The 19,722-nt window shown below is 39.4% G+C and overlaps 1 protein-coding gene across 1 annotated transcript in view; it reads left to right on the plus strand.

Annotated features, from left to right (window-relative positions):
• The window catches only part of LAMA1 (laminin subunit alpha 1), a 256,439-nt gene that overhangs the window by 176,022 nt on the left and 60,695 nt on the right, over positions 1-19,722 (plus strand). The window contains exons 40-47 of the mRNA XM_082258773.1: positions 2,257-2,395; positions 7,335-7,437; positions 8,353-8,469; positions 12,202-12,384; positions 13,425-13,579; positions 17,112-17,255; positions 17,684-17,817; positions 18,885-19,035. Coding sequence (XP_082114899.1) covers positions 2,257-2,395; positions 7,335-7,437; positions 8,353-8,469; positions 12,202-12,384; positions 13,425-13,579; positions 17,112-17,255; positions 17,684-17,817; positions 18,885-19,035 — 1,126 coding nt within the window. The remainder of the gene's footprint in view (positions 1-2,256; positions 2,396-7,334; positions 7,438-8,352; positions 8,470-12,201; positions 12,385-13,424; positions 13,580-17,111; positions 17,256-17,683; positions 17,818-18,884; positions 19,036-19,722) is intronic.

Consider the following 19,722-nt stretch of genomic DNA (forward strand, 5'->3'; position numbering starts at 1 on the left):
GGGGTTGGATCTGGGGGCTCCCTTGTTAAAGGGGGCTTCCAAATTCCGGTAAGCCCATTTTCCGCAAGACCCCCACAACCACCAGCCAGGGTTGTGGGGAAGAGGCCCTTGTCCCCATCAACATGGGGTCAAGCTGCTTCGGCACCTCCCCATGTTGAGGGCATGTGGCCTGGTATGGTTCAGGAGAAGGGTGGCACTCGCCCCCCCCCCTCTCCTTTTCCTGGCCTGCCAGGCTTCATGCTGGGATAAGGGTCTGGTATGGATTTTTGGGGGACCCCATGCCATTTCTTTAAAACATTTTGACGTGGGGGTTCCCCTCAAAATCCATACCAGACCTAAGGGTCTGGTATTGATTTGGGGGGACCCCACACCATTTTTTTTTTTTTAATTTAGACACAGGGTTTCTCTCAATCTGTACCAGACCCAGAAGCTATTTTTTCTGTTTGAATTTGTGTTTAAAGCTGATGAGATGTGCAATTCAAATGCATCCCATAGAAGGCAATGAGCCTGGAATTCACTTCTGAGTAGCACCACAGTGCTCAGAAAATGTAGAAAACTCTTTTAATTAGCCATAAATTCGCACTGCCACTGAACTGCATACAGTGGGTACGGAAAGTATTCAGACCCCCTTAAATTTTTCACTCTTTGTTATATTGCAGCCATTTGCTAAAATCATTTAAGTTCATTCTTCTTCCTCATGAATGTACACATAGCACCCCATACTGACAGAAAAACACAGAATTGTTGACATTGTTGCAGATTTATTAAAAAAGAAAAACTGAAATATCACATGGTCCTAAGTATTCAGACCCTTTTCTCAGTATTTAGTAGAAGCCCCCTTTTGATCTAATACAGCCAGGAGTCTTTTTGGGAAAGATGCAACAAGTCTTTCACACCTGGATTTGGGGATCCTCTGCCATTCCTCCTTGCAGATCCTCTCCAGTTCTGTCAGGTTGGATGGTAAACGTTGGTGGACAGCCATTTTTAGGTCTCTCCAGAGATGCTCAATTGGGTTTAAGTCAGGGCTCTGGCTGGGCCATTTAAGAACAGTCACGGAGTTGTTGTGAAGCCACTCCTTCGTTATTTTAGCTGTGTGCTTAGGGTCATTGTCTTGTTGGAAGGTAAACCTTCGGCCCAGTCTGAGGTCCAGAGCACTCTGGAGAAGGTTTTTGTCCAGGATATCCCTGTACTTGGCCACGTTCATCTTTCCCTCGATTGCAACCAGTCGTGCTGTCCCTGCAGCTGAAAAACACCCCCACAGCATGATGCTGCCACCACCATGCTTCACTGTTGGGACTGAATTGGATAGGTGATGAGCAGTGCCTGGTTTTCTCCACACATACCGCTTAGAATTAAGGCCAAAAAGTTCTATTTTGGTCTCATCAGACCAGAGAATCTTATTTCTCACCATCTTGGAGTCCTTCAGGTGTTTTTTAGCAAACTCCATGCGGGCTTTCATGTGTCTTACACTGAGGAGAGGCTTCCGTCGGGCCACTCTGCCATAAAGCCCCGACTGGTGGAGGGCTGCAGTGATGGTTGACTTTCTACAACTTTCTCCCATCTCCTGACTGCATCTGTGGAGCTCAGCCACAGTGATCTTTGGGTTCTTTACCTCTCTCACCAAGGCTCTTCTCCCCCGATAGCTCAGTTTGGCCGGACGGCCAGCTCTAGGAAGGGTTCTGGTCGTCCCAAACGTCTTCCATTTGAGGATTATGGAGGCCACTGTGCTCTTAGGAACCTTAAGTGCAGCAGAAATCTTAGTCCAATCAGTATAATCAAACACAGCTGGACTCAAATGAAGGTGTAGAACCATCTCAAGGATGATCAGAAGAAATGGAAAGCATCTGAGTTAAATATATGAGTGTCACAGCAAAGGGTCTGAATACTTAGGACCATGTGATATTTCAGTTTTTCTTTTTTAATAAATCTGCAACAATGTCAACAATTCTGTGTTTTTCTGTCAGTATGGGGTGCTATGTGTACATTCATGAGGAAGAAGAATGAACTTAAATGATTTTAGCAAATGGTTGCAATATAACAAAGAGTGAAAAATTTAAGGGGGGTCTGAATACTTTCCGTACCCACTGTATATGCCTGTTTGGCTCGCATGTCATGCAAATTGAATGCAATTCAAAGCGCATCCAATTTGCATATATATGAACGGAGCCTTACTGTTTGTTTTAGCCCTTTCCCTGTATGTTCAGTGTTGTATTCATCTCCTTCGTATTATATGTATTCATGAAAAAATTGCTTCAGTTCTCTTTCAGAGGTACATAATACTTCATTAAATGCCACAAATGCCATACAAGCTCACTCTAGTATAAAAAAGATGATTGAACAAGCTGAAGTCCTGGCTGAGCAGTCAAACCACTCTATCTCAGAGACTCTAAGATTGGTAAGTAGTGTGTGTTTTTAATTTGTTTAGACCTTTAACATCAGGGCCACATTTTATATCTTAGTGCTGTGGTGCATTAACACATGCGCATTGTGTCGTTTGTGTGCTAGGGCCACCCATTCATGCCCTTTTGTACCTACATTTCTTCATGTGTTCAATACTTTTTCCCTGTGTCATTCCATTTTATGACACATGAATTCATTTGTGAACCTATTTGTTTTGGTTTCTTTGTATGTATGGATTGCATGGGTTGTTACTGACATGTGATTAAAAATGTCATGTCAATAGCACCTTTAGAAATATATTTACCTAGAAAAATGGTGGCGTGTTCAATACTTATTTTACCCATTGTATGTATAATAGGATACAGTAAATAACAATTCACACACCCTAGGCAGGCTGTGGATCTACAAGTGTGGAGGACATGCAGTGCCAAGTAAAGATTAGTGTTTATCACAAAACAGGGCAAGTAATGATTAATTATTAAATGAATTATTGTTATATTAACACACACAGAAAGGCTTCATCACAGTACAAACTGTGAAAATGTGGATTAGTCTCCCTGAAGAACTGGTTCTGGCCAGCTCGGTAGATTGTTTTTTATTTTTTTTTCTTGTTCAATAGTTTTTATGCAGGTATATCAGTAACATAAAAGGTAGTATCAAAAGCACCTAGTCTTCCCACGCAGGGGCTATGACTGGCAGTATTAAGAATACAAAATACACAGTATAAACAGAGGAGGGAAGGCCTTCTAAGGCTCCATGTACAAGGGACGTTGTAAATGGCCGTTTAGGAGCAGTTGGGCGTTTTTTTCAGAAGCCCCTGAACCCATCTACATTTTATCTTATCTGCCAATGTACACAGGGTCGTTTACAGTCATTTGCAGGCAGTTGAGTTCAGGGACGTTTTTTGGAAAGCAATTATTCGCGTTAGAACGTGTGTTTCCCGGCGTTTCAAATGCAAAAATGCGTCCGAACGCGATGACCCGCGTTTAGGGCTTGCGTTTTTCCATTTTAAAGGGGAATGATTTTTTTTACCTCTAGGAACGGTTCTAAACGCAAACGCCCGGTAAACTCGGGTGCAAACGCGACCTAACGGACGTTTTAAACGTCCTAAAAATTCCAGCATTCAAAGGGACTTTTAACAACGTCCCGTGTACATGGAGCCTAACTAGACAAGCGCAGAAATATTAGAAGTAATATACATATAGCTTGGGGCTAACCCCATAGAGTGCAGATAGACCTGGGCAGGCATAGACAACTTAGGAGGGCTTAGAAACCCAATAAGAGAAGGAGAGAGGAGAAGAAGATAAAGGTGAGGTAAAGGAGAAAGTAAAAGAATGGGGGAATCCAGGATTGTTTAAGATACCAGTTAGAGCCGACCCGCAAATGCCGGAGGGAGATCGGGGAAGGCATATGTCAACCATGGTTCCCAGGCTTTAAGGAACTTAGCATGTGTGTTTTTAAGAATACTGGACATTTAGTTATTTACCATCATGGCCATTAAGTGGTCTCTGACTCCCTGGAAGGGGACTGTAGGTTTCTCCCATGCCTGGGTGATCTTCCTTTTAGCAGCAATAAATAAGTAGGCTGCCAATTTCTGCTGATGAGCAAATAAGCCCGGGGTGGGGCAATGTAGCAAGGCAAATTTAGTCTCCTTTTGAATGTTCAAATGAAACAGGGAATACAGTGAACCAAACACTTGGTTCACCGGGTATGCAAAACATCCCCACGTTTGCCAGACCCCCCGGAAACAGTGATCACTGGAAGCTGGGTTGGCATGGGCAATATGTGGTGAATCCCAGTACCACCATAACAACACTTTGTATGCCGCCTCTAAGGTGGCAGTGTTGAAGTAACATTTACCAACGGAAGACCAAGCCTTGCTTCAGTCTACCGGATCGATCTTAGTACCCAAATCTCCTTCCCACTGAGCCACATAGAAAAGAGAGGTGAAAGATAATCGCCCATTCAAAGACATGTAGAGGGTGGAGATGAGACCCGTGGACCCCAGAGAATGTTGACAGATGTGTTCGAAAGCGGTTTTCTGGAGCGGGTAGGAGGAGGTATGCCTACGAAGTGATGCTAGCCAGTGTTGAAGCTGAAGAAAGCGAAAGAACTCTGACTGAGGAGCATCGAGGGACTCACAAAAGGCAGACTATGTTGTGGACCTCGTGTGGTCAACAGATGTCTTACATGAGTAAGAGCTTGGGAGGTCCACCACACGAATGCCTGAGGTTGATCAAGGCCAGGGGGAATCAGGGGGTTTTTGGTAATGGGTAACAGGGGCAGAAAGGGAGACATAAGTGAGCTTGAATAACGCACCGGTTCCCACAACTTTAGGCTATGTTGCATAAGGGGGATTAGCTCCGCCGGGCGTGATTTCTGTGGGAGCAATAGGAGCACTTGCATGGAGACAGGAGCGCAATTGGGGAGCTGTAAGAGCACCCAAAGGGGGACGTTGGAGGAGGCATGAAGTAGAGTCAGTTAGAATATCTGGGCAGCCAGGTAGTATTTGGAGACATGAGGGACCCCCAAGCCCCGTTGTATGTTGTGTCAAGGTATGAAGAGGGTGGCCTTGGAAATTCTAGGGCGCTTGCTAGCCCAGATAAAGCTGGGGATCCTGCTCTGCAGTAGGCGGAGGAAATGCAGAGGAACTCACACTGGTAAGGTAGGGAAATAGTATAAAAGCTTAGGTAAGATTGTAATTTTCAGCAAGTTAATACAACCTATCCAAGACAGGTGTGGGAGCTGACACAACTGCAAGAGAGCGGCCACAGATAGAAGAGTTGATTATTTTAAAAAAGATCCTATTCATTTCTAAATGCACAAAATATAACTGGATACTAATTTTTAGAGGTAATAACGCCAGGGATAGTTGATCCACAGAATATCTGATTGCCTCATGGGGGAATCAGGAAGGAATTTTTTCCGCACTGGAGCGAATTGGATCTTGCTTTATTGGGGTTTTTTTTTGCTTTCCTCTGGATCAATTGTGGGTATAGGATTGTGTATATGGTAGGTTTTTATTTGTGTGTGTGTGTGTGTGTGTGTGTGTTTTTATTTGCTTAAACTAGACGGAGTAGTATCTTTTTTTTTTTTTCAACCTGTTCTTTCCCAATGATTGTGTAAATTCCCAGACAAAATCCTCTTCTTCTTTGATGAAATGAGTATCTGTATATGAAACTGTTTAGACACAATTACAGCTGCTAAGAAATATATGAAACCATTCTTTGTATTTAGAAATTACCATGGGATAATTATCGCATTTCCTGCAAAGCAAAACAAACAACCTGATCCAACCATTTCCTCTGTTCCCAATTTCCTTTGTAAATTAAATCAAAGCACTTCTTCTACATTCAGAGAAAGCGTGCCTTTCAAGACTTTTCGCTAAGTAGCTGAGAATTAACACTGAAAAAATACCTGTCATGAAATATATACAACAACTGCCATTGGTGACCATTTTATGAAAATGCTATTTGCCTGGCTGCTATTCTGACACTTTAGCTATAACACTTTGGGGTTTATTTACTAAAGGCAAATCCACTGTGCACTACAAGTGCCCTTGGAAGTGCAGTTACTGTAGATCTGAGGGGGACATGTAAGGGAAATAAAAATTAGCATTTTTTTTTGCATATTGATTGGTTGATAGAAATCAGCACAGCTTCCCCTGATTTCGGAGCTTCCCCTCAGATCTACAGCGACTGCACTTCCAAGTGAACTTGTAGTGCACAGTGGGTTTGCCTTAGTAAATCAACCTCATTGTGTTACAGACCTTGAACAAATATGTAGACCATAAAAAATAGAAGAAAGACAGAATTCCTGGTCTATTCGTGGTCTATGATTGTAATCGTAGGTTAAAGTTAAAGCTTGTTTTTTGTTTTTCTTGGCATCTCTTCTGTACGAATTAGGCACAAGTGCAACGCTTAGGCAGTGCCAAATATATTTTCATTCTGAAGCCCTCTATAATTGGCCTTTAAGTGAAACTGTACTTATTGGTTATATAGATTGCTAGGATTATAGCTAGTGAAAAACAATGAGTGACTCACACAAGCAGAAAATTGCAGGATCAGTCTCTATACATACATTGTCTAGAACAGTGTTTCTCAACCTTTTTTCAGTCAAGGCACCCTTTAAAAAAATGGACAATATCGAGGCACCCTCCAAAATTATACGGAGTCCTGGGGCGCCCCATTTTAAAATTTTAAAACTATTCTAATCGTTTTACATAATGCAGCAACATCCACACACGTAGGACACCCAACATTAGAGGTGATTTTTTCTTCCATAGCAAATACACTTTGCAAACTGGTACTGACTAGTATTCCAATGTTTCTCTTCTCCCTCAGTTTTTCTCCATCACTTAGTCAATGAGACCCCAAAGCTGAAGGAGAGAGGCAAGGGAGGATAATATGCACTCAACTGACATTCTCCTTATCAACTGATGATGTCATTGGTTGTTAGGAGGTTGGCAGCTAGAAGATTGTAATGGTGTATGATGAAAACCTGTGGCTTTGTGTTACTAAAAGGCAGGTTTCATACACCCTCCGGCTTGTATACGATTTCGGGGGAATTTGTAGGCACTTTGCCAAGGTACTCCTGAAGAAACCTCAAGGCACCCTGGTTGAAAAAGGCTGATTTAGAGTACCCCATGATGCCATGGTTGCAGGGAATCAACATTTTTGTCAATGAATAATTAAGGAATAGTTTTAGTTATGTTTCATTACAAAATAGTTTATGGTATATCAAATGTTTAACACGTGTAATTATATCTCAAAGAAACCATGTATAGCTGATTGACAGTAGTTTGAACTAATTCCATCAGTCAGTGTCATGTGAATGAGGTTCTGACATTCCAAAATGTGAATGATTATTTATTTTTACTGAATTTAGTTTCTGATTTGTGTGCTTCATGGTTTACTGTCTTCTTTTGTCCATAGGTATCTGGACCAAATGGATCTTTAGATATTACCTCAAAGAATTTCAAGATGTTTAGCTCACAACTGCTAAATGAATCCAAAAACTTAAGTCGCAACACAGAAGGTATTTTCTTTACAGAGATTCACAAACAATGGTCAAGGGGATTGAAGCAGGCCATACACTATGCAATTTTATTTCCTGTAACCGCAGCACTATTGTGTTTGATGGATCGACTTCTGTCCAACCAACCTGCCCATAGACGGATGGATCTAAATTCAGCCAGTTCAGCAGGAACCTGACAAATTTCGATCCGTCTATGGGTTGCTTAGCATATATTTCAATGCATGCATCTGTTGAACATATAGTGGCTTTTTACCCTGAATACAATTTGTTGAGACTTTTGTAAGATTGACAGAATACCAATACTATCTGTTCTATGCAACTTTTAGAACAATTGCCACAGGTTTGTATGTTAAAAGTAATCAATATCTCCTAGGATTGAAAAATTATAGCAATGAGAAGTGCATCAAAATTTTTTTGGCAAGATCTATTAATGGAAATAGATTTTGGAAGGAAGATTTATAATAATATGAGCTTCTTTAATTGTTTGCATAAGCTGAAAAGAGATTTAGCTGTTTATGGCTTTCTGTTACCAGACAAAAGAGGGCAGATTTTGTAGGTTTCCATTAGATTTATTAGACCTTTAAACAATCTATGATGGCTGGGTACCACTGCGATTAACCCTTCTAGCTCTAAATATGTAAGCAATCCATTGCTGGCTCCCTGTTCCTCACCATGATCAGTGGTTTTGCCTTCCTACATGGCCCCGCTATTGCTAGCAATGTTCATATTGGTCGTGTTTCTAAAACTTGGCTGTGCATAAACAAGTTTTACTGTGTATGCTCACTAACCCTCATATAATTTGATTTTCAGTACAACACAATGTCAGTTTTATGAAAAGAGTGTTGCATCGCTTTTCTTAGCTCTTTCCTATAGCAGGTAAAATCCAGTTTCAGAACCCATTGTTTTTTCCCATAGGTCTCGTCTCTCATTTGAATGGACTGAAGACAAAAGTGGATGAGATACAAAAACGTACCCATGTGTTTACTGGCCAGATAAATGAGCAGCTGCGTTCTCTGAGAACCCTGCCGAATGGTAAGTGAAATATCACTTGTCCTCTTCCTCCCTGCATTTCAGTCTCTGTGGAAAGTGGATAGGGAGAAGAAAACATCTCTCTGTTTATAGCTGTGATACATTAAATTGGCTTTTATCCTGGAGATCTGTGTGGATATACCGCAGCTACATTTTATTTTGAGGCAATAATGCCTTGTATATGTTTCCCAACTGAAGAAAACATTGATAAAGGCAGTCTTCAATATGTCAGCCTATTAGCGCATTGGAGTTACATGGGGTTTTATTGCTGTCTTATATAAAGATTATATAAGCTCTGTTGCCTTTTTTTTTTTTTTTTTTTTAAAGGAACAATGCACATGATAATGTAAATACTGTATAATAAAAACCCAAAGATTAGATTGAAACAATGATCTGTCCTTATTGGGCAGTATAAAAGTATACATGGAAGACTGATTGTTTGGAGCAATCAGCAAGCACTGTTTTCCCATTTGATTGCAGCTCTTAAAGTGAAACTCTAGCCAATTTGTCATATATTTGTAGTTTTTCAGGTAAGGTTAAAATCTCTTTCATTGTTATTGTTCCTACTGGGGAGATTTCTCCTACTTCCTGTACCTCTGACATTGTTGTCTCATATACAGGAAATTTGGGAATATGTCCTTAAACGTCAAAAAACAGTATTAAAAAAAAAAAACACTATTAGAATGTGAAAGCTACAACCTCCATCAGCTTTTTATTGTTGACTGTTGTCTCCTGATTCCAGATTTCCTCTTACTTTTTTTCCCAGCAATAAAATTATCGCTGGCAGGTTATTTACCACCATAACTTAAAAAAATCTAAGCAGCATGACACCAGACAACCACACAAATCCAACAAACCTATGCCGTTTAAGCAAAGATGGTACCACAGTCTAAAATTAGTTAAAGTAGCTAAATGCTGCACTGAGGCTCGATCCATTAATCTGATAGCTATTCCATACCAGTGAAATAAAGTATCTATTGCCAAGTGGTAACATACCCATTTACCTTGGTCTAATTATAAAGTGTTACATGTTCATCGTCTTACACAGTAGAATGTTCAACATTGTTGTTAGAACAGTTATAAGAGAATGGTTATTCATATTTTAACCCAACGTGGATAAGGCACTTATTTGTTACTGCAATTTGCTGGTCATCCACGGACCACATTAACAGCCATGATGCATGTTGAGGTGAGCTAAACTCTAACATGCATCACTGAGTAAATGGCAGATTTCTTTGCATACCTGAATGGATAATCTATTGGATAGATAGAAGACTACCACTGCATATTTTTAGAAATTGAAAACAACTATAGTTACAAACTGATTGCCATTAGAGGATCCGCAAACATTATGACAGAGGTAGACTGAATAAAACACAGCCTGTAAACTTGTAGCAAATGCAGCACGTATATAACCAACTCCAAATTGAGTTTAGAGACACAGGCATCCATAAAGTGGAATTAACAGATAAGTGCATTATTTATAGGTAAAGTTGATCCAGGGAACATCCAATTGCCTCTTGGGGGATCAGGAAGGATCTTTTTCCCTTGCTAAAGCCAATTGGATCATGCTTTGCTGGGTTTTTTTTGCCTTCTTCTAGATCAACATGTGGTCATGGGATTGTGTATATAGGATTGTAAATAAAAAAAAAAAAAAAATTACCTTTTATTGGTTGAACAAGATGAACTTGTGTCTTTTTTTTCAACCAGACTAACTGTGTAACTATTATCCCCGTTGGGATGAAATATGAATATCTACACCACTACTATTCTGCTAACAATATTGAGTATTTAACTGTAAAAAAGTTTAGTAGTTTACAAATCACTTTAGATAACGTTTTCTCTTGCTTAGTAAAAGTAATAAAACATGACAGAGGACTCAACAGCCCCCCACTTTGTAAAAAAAAAAAAGATTGGTTAGATTCTCTTAAGCTGTGTACTAAACATCATTTACAAAACAAGAAAAAAGCTGTAAAGTCTTTATTAGCATACTCACACTTGGCTCCCAACCCCATGATTTGTGCTCAAACACATCATAAATAATGCTTAATGTGTTGCCATCGCATGGTCAAAGACTTAAAAAATCAAAATACTTTTCCATTTGTCTCTATTCTGACACCTTTGATATATGCTTGATACCTACATGAAAAATTATAGCCACAGCCAGAATGGTGAAATAGAGATTTGTATTATGATGGCTGATAGTATGTGGGGTTAGTTAACTGTTGTGCTGCAACTCTTTTGACCAGTCAAAATTCAGCTTTCTAGAATGCTGGAGTTTTTTACCCCCACATTAGTAAATCTTTACATTTTTTTTTCAAGAGAATATTAGAGTAGCCATACACTAAGAAACACAAAAATGACAATCAAATCATTTTTCAACAACTAATAAGAATAAAAGATGTCCATTAAATGATTTTAAAACTTGTTGAAAAGATCCATCTCTGCTGATAGTCATTTTTAAGAAATCACTTCAAGCAAAGTTTTATTTTTTTTTAAAACAAACATGTTGAACATACCTGCTCTGCGCAGGCCTCCTCTTCTCGGGTCTTCCACTGACACGTCTGGCTTCTCCGCCCTGCTGAGTGCCCCCAAAGCAAGCCACTTGTGCATGCTCGCTCATAAGACACACAGAGCGGTGCTTGGCCTTAACCCCCCCCCTCCTTACTGGCCAATGGTTCCCACTGATGTGTCTGAGCCAATGAGAAGGGCTTGAGATTAGGCTCAGGTTTGTATAAAGGGGAGGGGGGGCTACATGCAGAAAGTTTTCTACCTTAAGGGCCGGTTCACACTGTAGCGATACCAGACATTGCATGTGAATCGCGCCACACTGCTGTGCAAATCACATGCGATGTCTGTGCGATGCAAATTCAGCCATACAGATTGTATGGCTGAATTTTCATTGCATTCGGACCAAATTTGTGCAGGACCCTTTTTTTGGTCTGCACCAAGATCGGATCGCATAGGTCGCACACCCAAGCCATCTGATTCCTGTCTGAATTGACAGTTTGCACTGCAATATGCAAACTGATCTGGGGGTGTCATTAACTTTTTCTTGACACTATCAGCGATTCACATATGGCAGTGTGAACTGCCTGTGAGTCGGTTGCGATGCAGGAACCCACAGTGGATTTGCATTCAGTGCAAAAAAACATTCCAACTTTAGAACCACTTTTTAAGTTCCTGAGCAGCAGCATGGCTAGTGGTTTGCACTTCTGCCTTGCAGCACTGTGGTCTTCAGAACACTCCCTGCATGGAGTGTGTATGTTTCCCTGTGCTTGTGTAAGTTTTCTCCCATACTCCAAAGATATGCTTGTAGGTTAATTTGTCTCCTTTACAAATTGCTCCTAGCATGTAAGAAGGTAACCTTAGATTGTAAGCTCTTTGAGAAAAGGGAGTAATGTATGAATTTATAGTATGTAAAGTGCTGCATAAACGGTCGCTGCCATATAAATACCTTTAAATTCAATATGTTTAAAACCTAATGTATCTTCTGTTCAAAGCACAAGCAATTATTTGAGCAGCGTGAACAGTTATAGAAAACGAATCTGGGACTTGTATTCTTCATCAATTCTCAATCTTCCCCCAAAAAGAAAATCAGCTAATATATGAATATCCGTACTTATGCACTAGTCAATAATGTTAACTTGGTAAAATGCTGCTTCTCAGGGTACTTGTTCTATGAAATTGAAAGCACAAAACGCCATATAAGCAATGTTTTTTTTTATTTTTCAGACACAAGTTCTAAACTTCAAGAGGCTAAAGATTTGGCTTTGTCTGCAAATGCCACTGCAGCTGGAACCCTGGGCCATATCATGAATTTTAATCAGAAGCTGACAACTGCCACTTCTACATTGTCCAGGGTGAATGACACATTGCAGAGAACTAATGCACTTCTGGTTGACTCCTCAAAGGCTGGTATGGAGATTGTATGACTTTTTTTATTATAAAATTATAATCTTCAATATTAGTTACACTTCCTGTCTAGTATCATTTTGAATAGTAGGCTTGGTCCATTTTCCTAAAAGGCCAGTAAACCTGAAGTATCATATGGTTTATATCAGTGCTGGATCATCCACAAGGCAGCTTAGGCAGGAACTGATGATGTCCAGGGGCCTGGATCTACCCTTATGCTTCTGCAGTAAACCAGGGGATAGCACAATTTGTCAAAGCTGTGCAATTGCCTGTTAATTCACAAGAAATGATTCACTTGTAGGTAGTTGGTATCTGATGGTGCAAGCAATGCCTGTAAGAACAATTGATATTGAGTGTCTTTTATAATAATTTTCAATCTCAGGGATAGGAGGAAGCCTAAAGCTGAAAGTTTAACTAGCACTAGTCTGCCTTAATCTTTCTCTGGTTTAGATTAATTAGCAATAAATAGCATTTACAGATAATTCATATACTGTATGTAAGTGCTTCATGATCCTATCAAGACTAAAGATTACAGAGGTTTTAAAGATGACAGTCTCCTGAAGTGCCTATTTTCTAATGTCTGTAGGACAAGGTCTTACACAGCCAGATGAAGAGAGTTGGGTTTAGATGTTTTAAAACCTTTGCTTGATTGCTATTGTGTTTTTCCCTGGTAAACCGACACTGGAAGTATTTACAGTGTGCCTTTGCCACCCTGCTTCACAGATCCTAAAATTAATGGTTGTCCAGTATGACTCCTTGTGTTTAGAGATTTGAAGTTGGTATGTTCATGTCCAACCACTGCCTACTGTCAAATTACTCTAGCAATTATAGAGCAGTCGGACATGCAGACATCCCATTAAACTAATCACACAAACGTTTTCCACCATTATAGAAAACTTCTGGCTGCCTATAAACACTTCAATACCCAGAAGTCTTTGTATTTGCCTTTGTCTTATTCCCACAGACTTAAATTCTTCCCATCATTGTTGATTTCAGAACATGTTTAGCATTTCAAAGTTAAATACCTTGTCCTGTCGTTTTAGCTGTATCAGCAGAAAGCAGAATTAAAGAGGTGGAGACACAAGCTAATATTCTGTTGGATAGACTGAAACCAATGAAGTTGCTAGAGGAAAATATAAGCAGAAATCTATCTGAAATAAAGGAGCTGATTAATCAAGCACGGAAACAAGCAGCATCAGTAAGTGCAGAAGATCTTTACACCATTGAATCCTGTATATTTTATGCTTTGAAGAGTCAGTGCACCCTAAACTGATATTTCAATTTTTGGTTGAAGCTAGAGAGTTAAACTGCCAGTCATTATCTTAAATCTACTGAGGGCTCTATTAGTGAGATCTCTGTACTTGAATTCCTGGATCTGCACACACGCTGTGGCCTTTATGAGGTTGTCTATGTGGCTTTTTATATTATATAGAATGGAACAGAAAGTGCTGGAAAAACAAAGGTCAGCAGGAATACTCAAAGCTACCAGTTGGCGGGAGATCTTGCTGTTGGAGTATCTTAGACATTTAATTAACTAAGGACTGACTCTACCTCTCTAACTTCACTCATAAGTAAAATATTACTTCTGAGTGGACTAGCCATTTTGGGGATTGATCTTGAACAAAATAAAATATTGACTTTGATTTATATATTTGTTACTGTGTGTTTCTAGGCATAATGCTAAATTACCATTTAAACATTTCCTTACTGAAGTAATATGTTTTATGTATCTTGAATATTCCAAGCTTTTGGCTTTAAAACAAAGTTGACACTTGTGAAGCCATAGCACACCATCTCTGCTCAATGTGTTTCTGTAGTGCCGCTTTCCCACTAATGAAATGTATGTATGTTGAAATATAATAACATTATCTTCAAGTGTTGTTATTGATCCTTTTCTCTGCCTTGAGACTTCCATAAATAAAAAAGAGAAGTTGGTCGTTGGCAAAATGCACACTTGTATGCTGCAAGCGGTTTTAAGCTGTAAGCAACAACACCACACATGTCAATTGTCTAATGCAGGAGAGCATTGGGCACTCATTGAAAGAATTCCAGATGGGCCAATTAGCAGACCTTGGAATGCCAAAGGCAGCTAATTTGTCAAGCCTGTTAAAAATTAAGATGTCAGTCTGGAATCTAACATCAAATAATATGTTAGGCTGTTTTTACTTTTAGAGGACTGTACCTGAACATAAGAAAATAATCTGTACCTTGTTGATTTCTGCCCCTTAGCTCATTAACATTTGGAAATCAGTATTGTAGCAGAGTAACTGGTAGGGCTTTGTAAGTTTTATTTTATTTATTACAGGTACTTATATAGCACCACCAATTTACACAGCGCTTTACATATATATTGTAGACTTTCATCAGTCCCTGCCCTGAAGGAGCTTACAATTTAATGTTCCTAACTCACATTCATACATATACATACTAGGACTAATTTAGACAGGTGTCATTTAACCTACCAGCATGTCTTTGGAGTGTGGGAGAGAACCAAAGTACCCGAAGGATACCCAAACAGGCACTGGGAGAACATGCAAACTCTTTTCAGGTAGTGCCGTGGTTGGGATTCAAACTGATGACCCTAATGCTTCCTTAGACACCTATTTTGTTCTGCAAGGCTGCATCCAACACTCTGTCTCCACTCTCCTCTTAATTTCACATGCCTTTTTTATATTTCCCCCACATTTACATGCATGCATAAATGTGCAGCAAAAGTAACAGTTACTGGGGTTTGAACAAACAGAAATATTGCTGGGGTGTTTACAATGATCACTATTCATATGGATTAAAGCCAGCCATACATGGATCGAAATTTGGCTAGTTCAGCAAGAACAGGAACAATTTTGATCCATATATGGGCAAGGTGGTTGTACAGAAGTCAATCTACTGACCGACTTCTATACAACCATCCTGTTGGATTTTCCCCGCTCAATCAGTGCTGAAGACAGGAAAGTCTCCCCACTGTCAGAATACAATAGCTCAGCAGGAGGATTCCCCCATCCACCTCGAATGGGGAATTTGTTCAGTTTTTTTTTTTTCGTTCAACCCACCTGTTGAACAAAAAAATACTGACTAATGTATTTGCTGCTTAAGATTTTTTCAAAAATAAACAAAAAAAATCTTTTTGTTTTTTAAGCAGTAAATGCTTAAAAAGTGAGATCTGAAGTTAGGGTTTAATCTTTTTCTCACATCCTTGAAGTCTAAAAAAATTGTCCATTAAGGGTACTTGCACATGTGCGATTGAGCCCATCTAACGTAAATGCCAGCTTCTTTTTCCCACCCGGGCAGCTCAGGTACAGCTCAAGCTCCTCAAAGACTTGAATGCCTGTTTTCTGCTGTACTCAGGTATACTATTATAAACATGAGAATAGCATATGCAAAGAGAGAAAACTTTTTCAAAAGCCTTTACACTTACATTCAACGGGATCAGTCATCTATGCGCAAGCACCCTTAAGACCCAAGTTCACTGGGGAAAAAAACTGCAGTGATTTCACTGCAGAATTAGCTGCGTTGTTACCCTGTTAAATCAAGTGGAAAGGCAGGATCAACAGATCTATGGGTAGGCTCAACAGGTGATAAAATTACAGTATATTATAGGGGAGGGACACAAAAAAAAAATCTGTGTTCATGTTAGTGACAGACTGTATCATAAAAGACATTTTCACTCTTTTCTCATAGCTCCATTGCAGTATGTAAAACTTCTAGGCTTGCCTAAAGGGAAAATAACTAGCTATGGATTATCTAAAGCGCTTAAATCAACAAGTATTTCCTAAACTGTTGGATTATCTCTGTATGGCTGGTATTGATTGTTCTCTTTTAAACCCACTGGGAGCACATAGACTGCCACGCATTTAAGCACAGAAACACATCTCACTGCATTTTGTTTTTAGTGAGAAGCCGGGTTTTCTTAAAAGCAAGTAGTGTTTCTCTAACCTTTTTTTTTTTTTTTAAATTGTGTACATTTTGGATTCAGTGTGAGATGTAACTAGTGTCAAGTATTTATTTTTTTCCTGTCTGTTTAAAGGGATATTTCCCTTTGCCTCCTCTACTGGTGACAATATTGTTAATGTGGTAGAAAGTGAAGGTAAGGCCGGCCATGCACGATTCAAATCTCAGCCGGTTCAGCAGGAACTGGTCAAGATTCAAACTGTTAATGGGCAAGCTGAATGTACCAAGTTGATTGATCGTTCAACTTGGATACAACCAGCCTGCCAGATTCCCTTGTGATTGCTAGCGATAATCACTGTCTTCTCCTGGCAGTGACAGCTTCACCCGCTGGGAGAAGACAATGGCCTGGCAGGAGAGAATCCCGCATCAACACTCCCTGTGTTGATGGAAGAATCGTGTGAATTTATTTCCCGCAACCCGTGGTTGCAGGAAAGAAATTTGCACCATGTATGGCCTCTTCAGTGAGAAGGCAGAGAACAATAAAAAAGTTAACAGGTAGATTCTAGCCTTCCCCTGTTTTTATTGCCATTGTGAAGAGAGAGATTTCCACTCTATCTTGTACTGGTGTCAAAGTTATCAGCATGTCAAGAAATGAGGGAAAATTTTCTGGCTTGGGCCACAGACAGCAAAGAACCCAACTAGACATTTAACTCTTTCCTTTTCTACCTAAAAAAACAACACGTTTTCTAGAGCTACAAATGAACCATTGTTATCTTTTTTATGTGTCTATGGAAGCGTGAATTTTTGGTTCTTAAGTCTTTTATTTGGTTTCTTTTTTTTAGATTAAAGTAGCTGTTTCAGCAGACAGAGATTGTGTGCGCTCCTACCATCCAGAGATTCGTTCAACAAACTTCAACACTCTGACATTAAATGTCAAGACCAGTGAGCCTGACAACCTTCTGTTTTATTTGGGTAATAATAAAATGGTGAGTTCACACGTGCTAGGAAAGCTTTGTATGCATCATTCCAAAAAATACTGGCCAGAATTTTTTTTTTTTGTAATTATCAGACAACTGCATTTAAAAGGAATATAGTGCTGAAGTTGATTTCCACAAAGTTTGTTGGACACATCAATTCATTTGCATGGGAAATTCAATCTAAACGAAGGCTCATTTGGCTTCATGGCACCAAGTTTCACTCAGCTTGTAAATTATTGGAGTTTTAATAAAAAAAGAGCATTGGTTCAGGGATATTATACTAATATTTATTTAATAACCAACCTCAACATCTATTCATTTGTAATTTGCACACTTGCCTTGCAAGATACTTCTAAATAAGATTTCTTGGGTAATTTGGGCTTCTGTTTAAATATCAGGTATGTCACCATTAAATGTTGTCTTTTGCTATGTGACAGGCTGACTTTATGGCAGTGGAGATGAAACAGGGTAAAGTTTCATTCCTATGGGACTTAGGCAGTGGACCAACAAGACTGGAAGATCCTGATATGCAAATAAACAACAACAAATGGCATAAAATACATGCAACAAGGTAAAATTATTTTTTATCCTAAGACATTCCGAAAGTCAGAATCCTTGCATTTTTCTAGCATAGGGAATATATGCAGGGCTTCTGATAAGGCAGTACTGCCAGCTCTCCTGTACTGGGCCTTGGCCTCATTAGTTCAAAAGCGGGGCCCGGGTACCTGCTGAGCAGGAGAGCTGGCTGTACTGTCTTATCAGATGGCAAGATGTCCATTCTTTATTTTTTAGACCTCCCTCTGCAGCGCTGCATGCTTCCCCCCCTCTTTCTCCCTCCGGCTGCACTGCACTCCTTCCATTTGCTTTCTAGGCCCCCTATGTGCCCCTTTCCCCCACAAGCTTACCTCCTCTTCTCTACCGCTGGAAGCTTCTGCCGGCACACAGGGGGATGTTTTAGGATGGAGAACAGGGGAAGGGGCGGTAAATATGGCCCCTTCCTTTTCTGAATAAACACAGTGAGTGATCAGTACCAATCACTCCTGTGGCTAGTCATCAAAGAACTCTCTTAGGATCTGACAAAAAAAATTGTTGCTCTACATAAAGGTGGCCTAGGCTATAAGAAGATTGCCAAGGCCCTGAAACTGAGCTGCAGCATGGTGGCCAAGACCATACAGTGGTTTAACAGGACAGGTTCCACTCAGAACAGGCCTCGCCCTGGTTGACCAAAGAGGTTGAGTACACGTGCTCAGCGTCATATGCAGAGGTTGTCTTTGTAAATATACTGTATATTGTCTTTGTCTTGTCTTTGTATACAGTATATATACTGTATAAATATAGCCAGTCAAGCACCATAATATTAGGTTGTCACTTGTCCAATTCATCCAGCTAGTACAGACACATTTTTCCCAGCAAAGAAAGACCTTGCTGTTTTGTCATGGAGATTCAAATCTTTGTGTAAGCAATAAGCTATCAGAAAAAGAGTACCGGAGTCTGTAGTTAAACCTGTTTACCTTCAGATTGGCAAATGCTAGATTTTTCTCATTTGATGAATGGCTTTAATGGGTATAATTTACGTATACTGTAAGTATAATCTACCACTGAAAAAGCTGATTTATAATCATATATGTTCTACAATAGGTTTGGTAAATCAGGAACACTGACCGTAGAAGAAGTCAACAATTCCCAGAAGACCTCAACCAAATCCTCATCATCTTCAGGAACCTCTTCCATTCTTCATGTAGATAATTCCACATTAATGTTTATTGGAGGGATTGGAGGTGGCTTACAGGTATTTTATGTTTAATTGCCTAGAAGAAAAAAATATTTGGTAGCAGACAGCTTAGGCATTAATATTGTAGTAAGCCAAATTTCACACTAATAAATGGGACCCATGGATTTTACACTCAGATATTTTTTTTTCTAATTACTGTACAGGTGACTAACTATTTAAAACCCTTTTATTTGACACCGTGTCTCCGGCCTAACACTTAGTGTTATGGAAATCTCTTTCTGCTCTGTACCTATATCCAGGAACTATATTCTTGATACCCTTGTTGTTATTTTGATATCAAATTCCCATTTTGAATAGAGTTAACTTGAAATGACTTAAGATTGTTATATCTTTGTTTACTCTATGTGATACCAATATTTGTCATATTATTGTACCAATTCTCTTTGTACCACCATCTTCTGTTTCCTTTCAATAAAAGTTTGTATACAAAAAAATATTGTAGTAAGCCAAAATAAATGATAAAACATAGATAGTAAAATGATATAGCCGTTCAAAGGCCTTCTCAGTTCACAGCCAAAGATCTAATTTATCTCTTTCTAAAACATTAAAGATAAATTCAGGATCACTCTGGACTTTATCTGTAGAACAGTGTAGAACAATGACGAATCAGACTTTGTATTTCTAGTAACTCCAGCAATTTTCTTTTTTCCTTTGGGTGACTTGTTTTATAAAAGGAATAATAGA

This window comes from Pelophylax lessonae (genome assembly GCF_965119305.1).
Source record: "Pelophylax lessonae genome assembly, chromosome: 5".
Classification (NCBI taxonomy): Eukaryota; Metazoa; Chordata; class Amphibia; order Anura; family Ranidae; genus Pelophylax; species Pelophylax lessonae.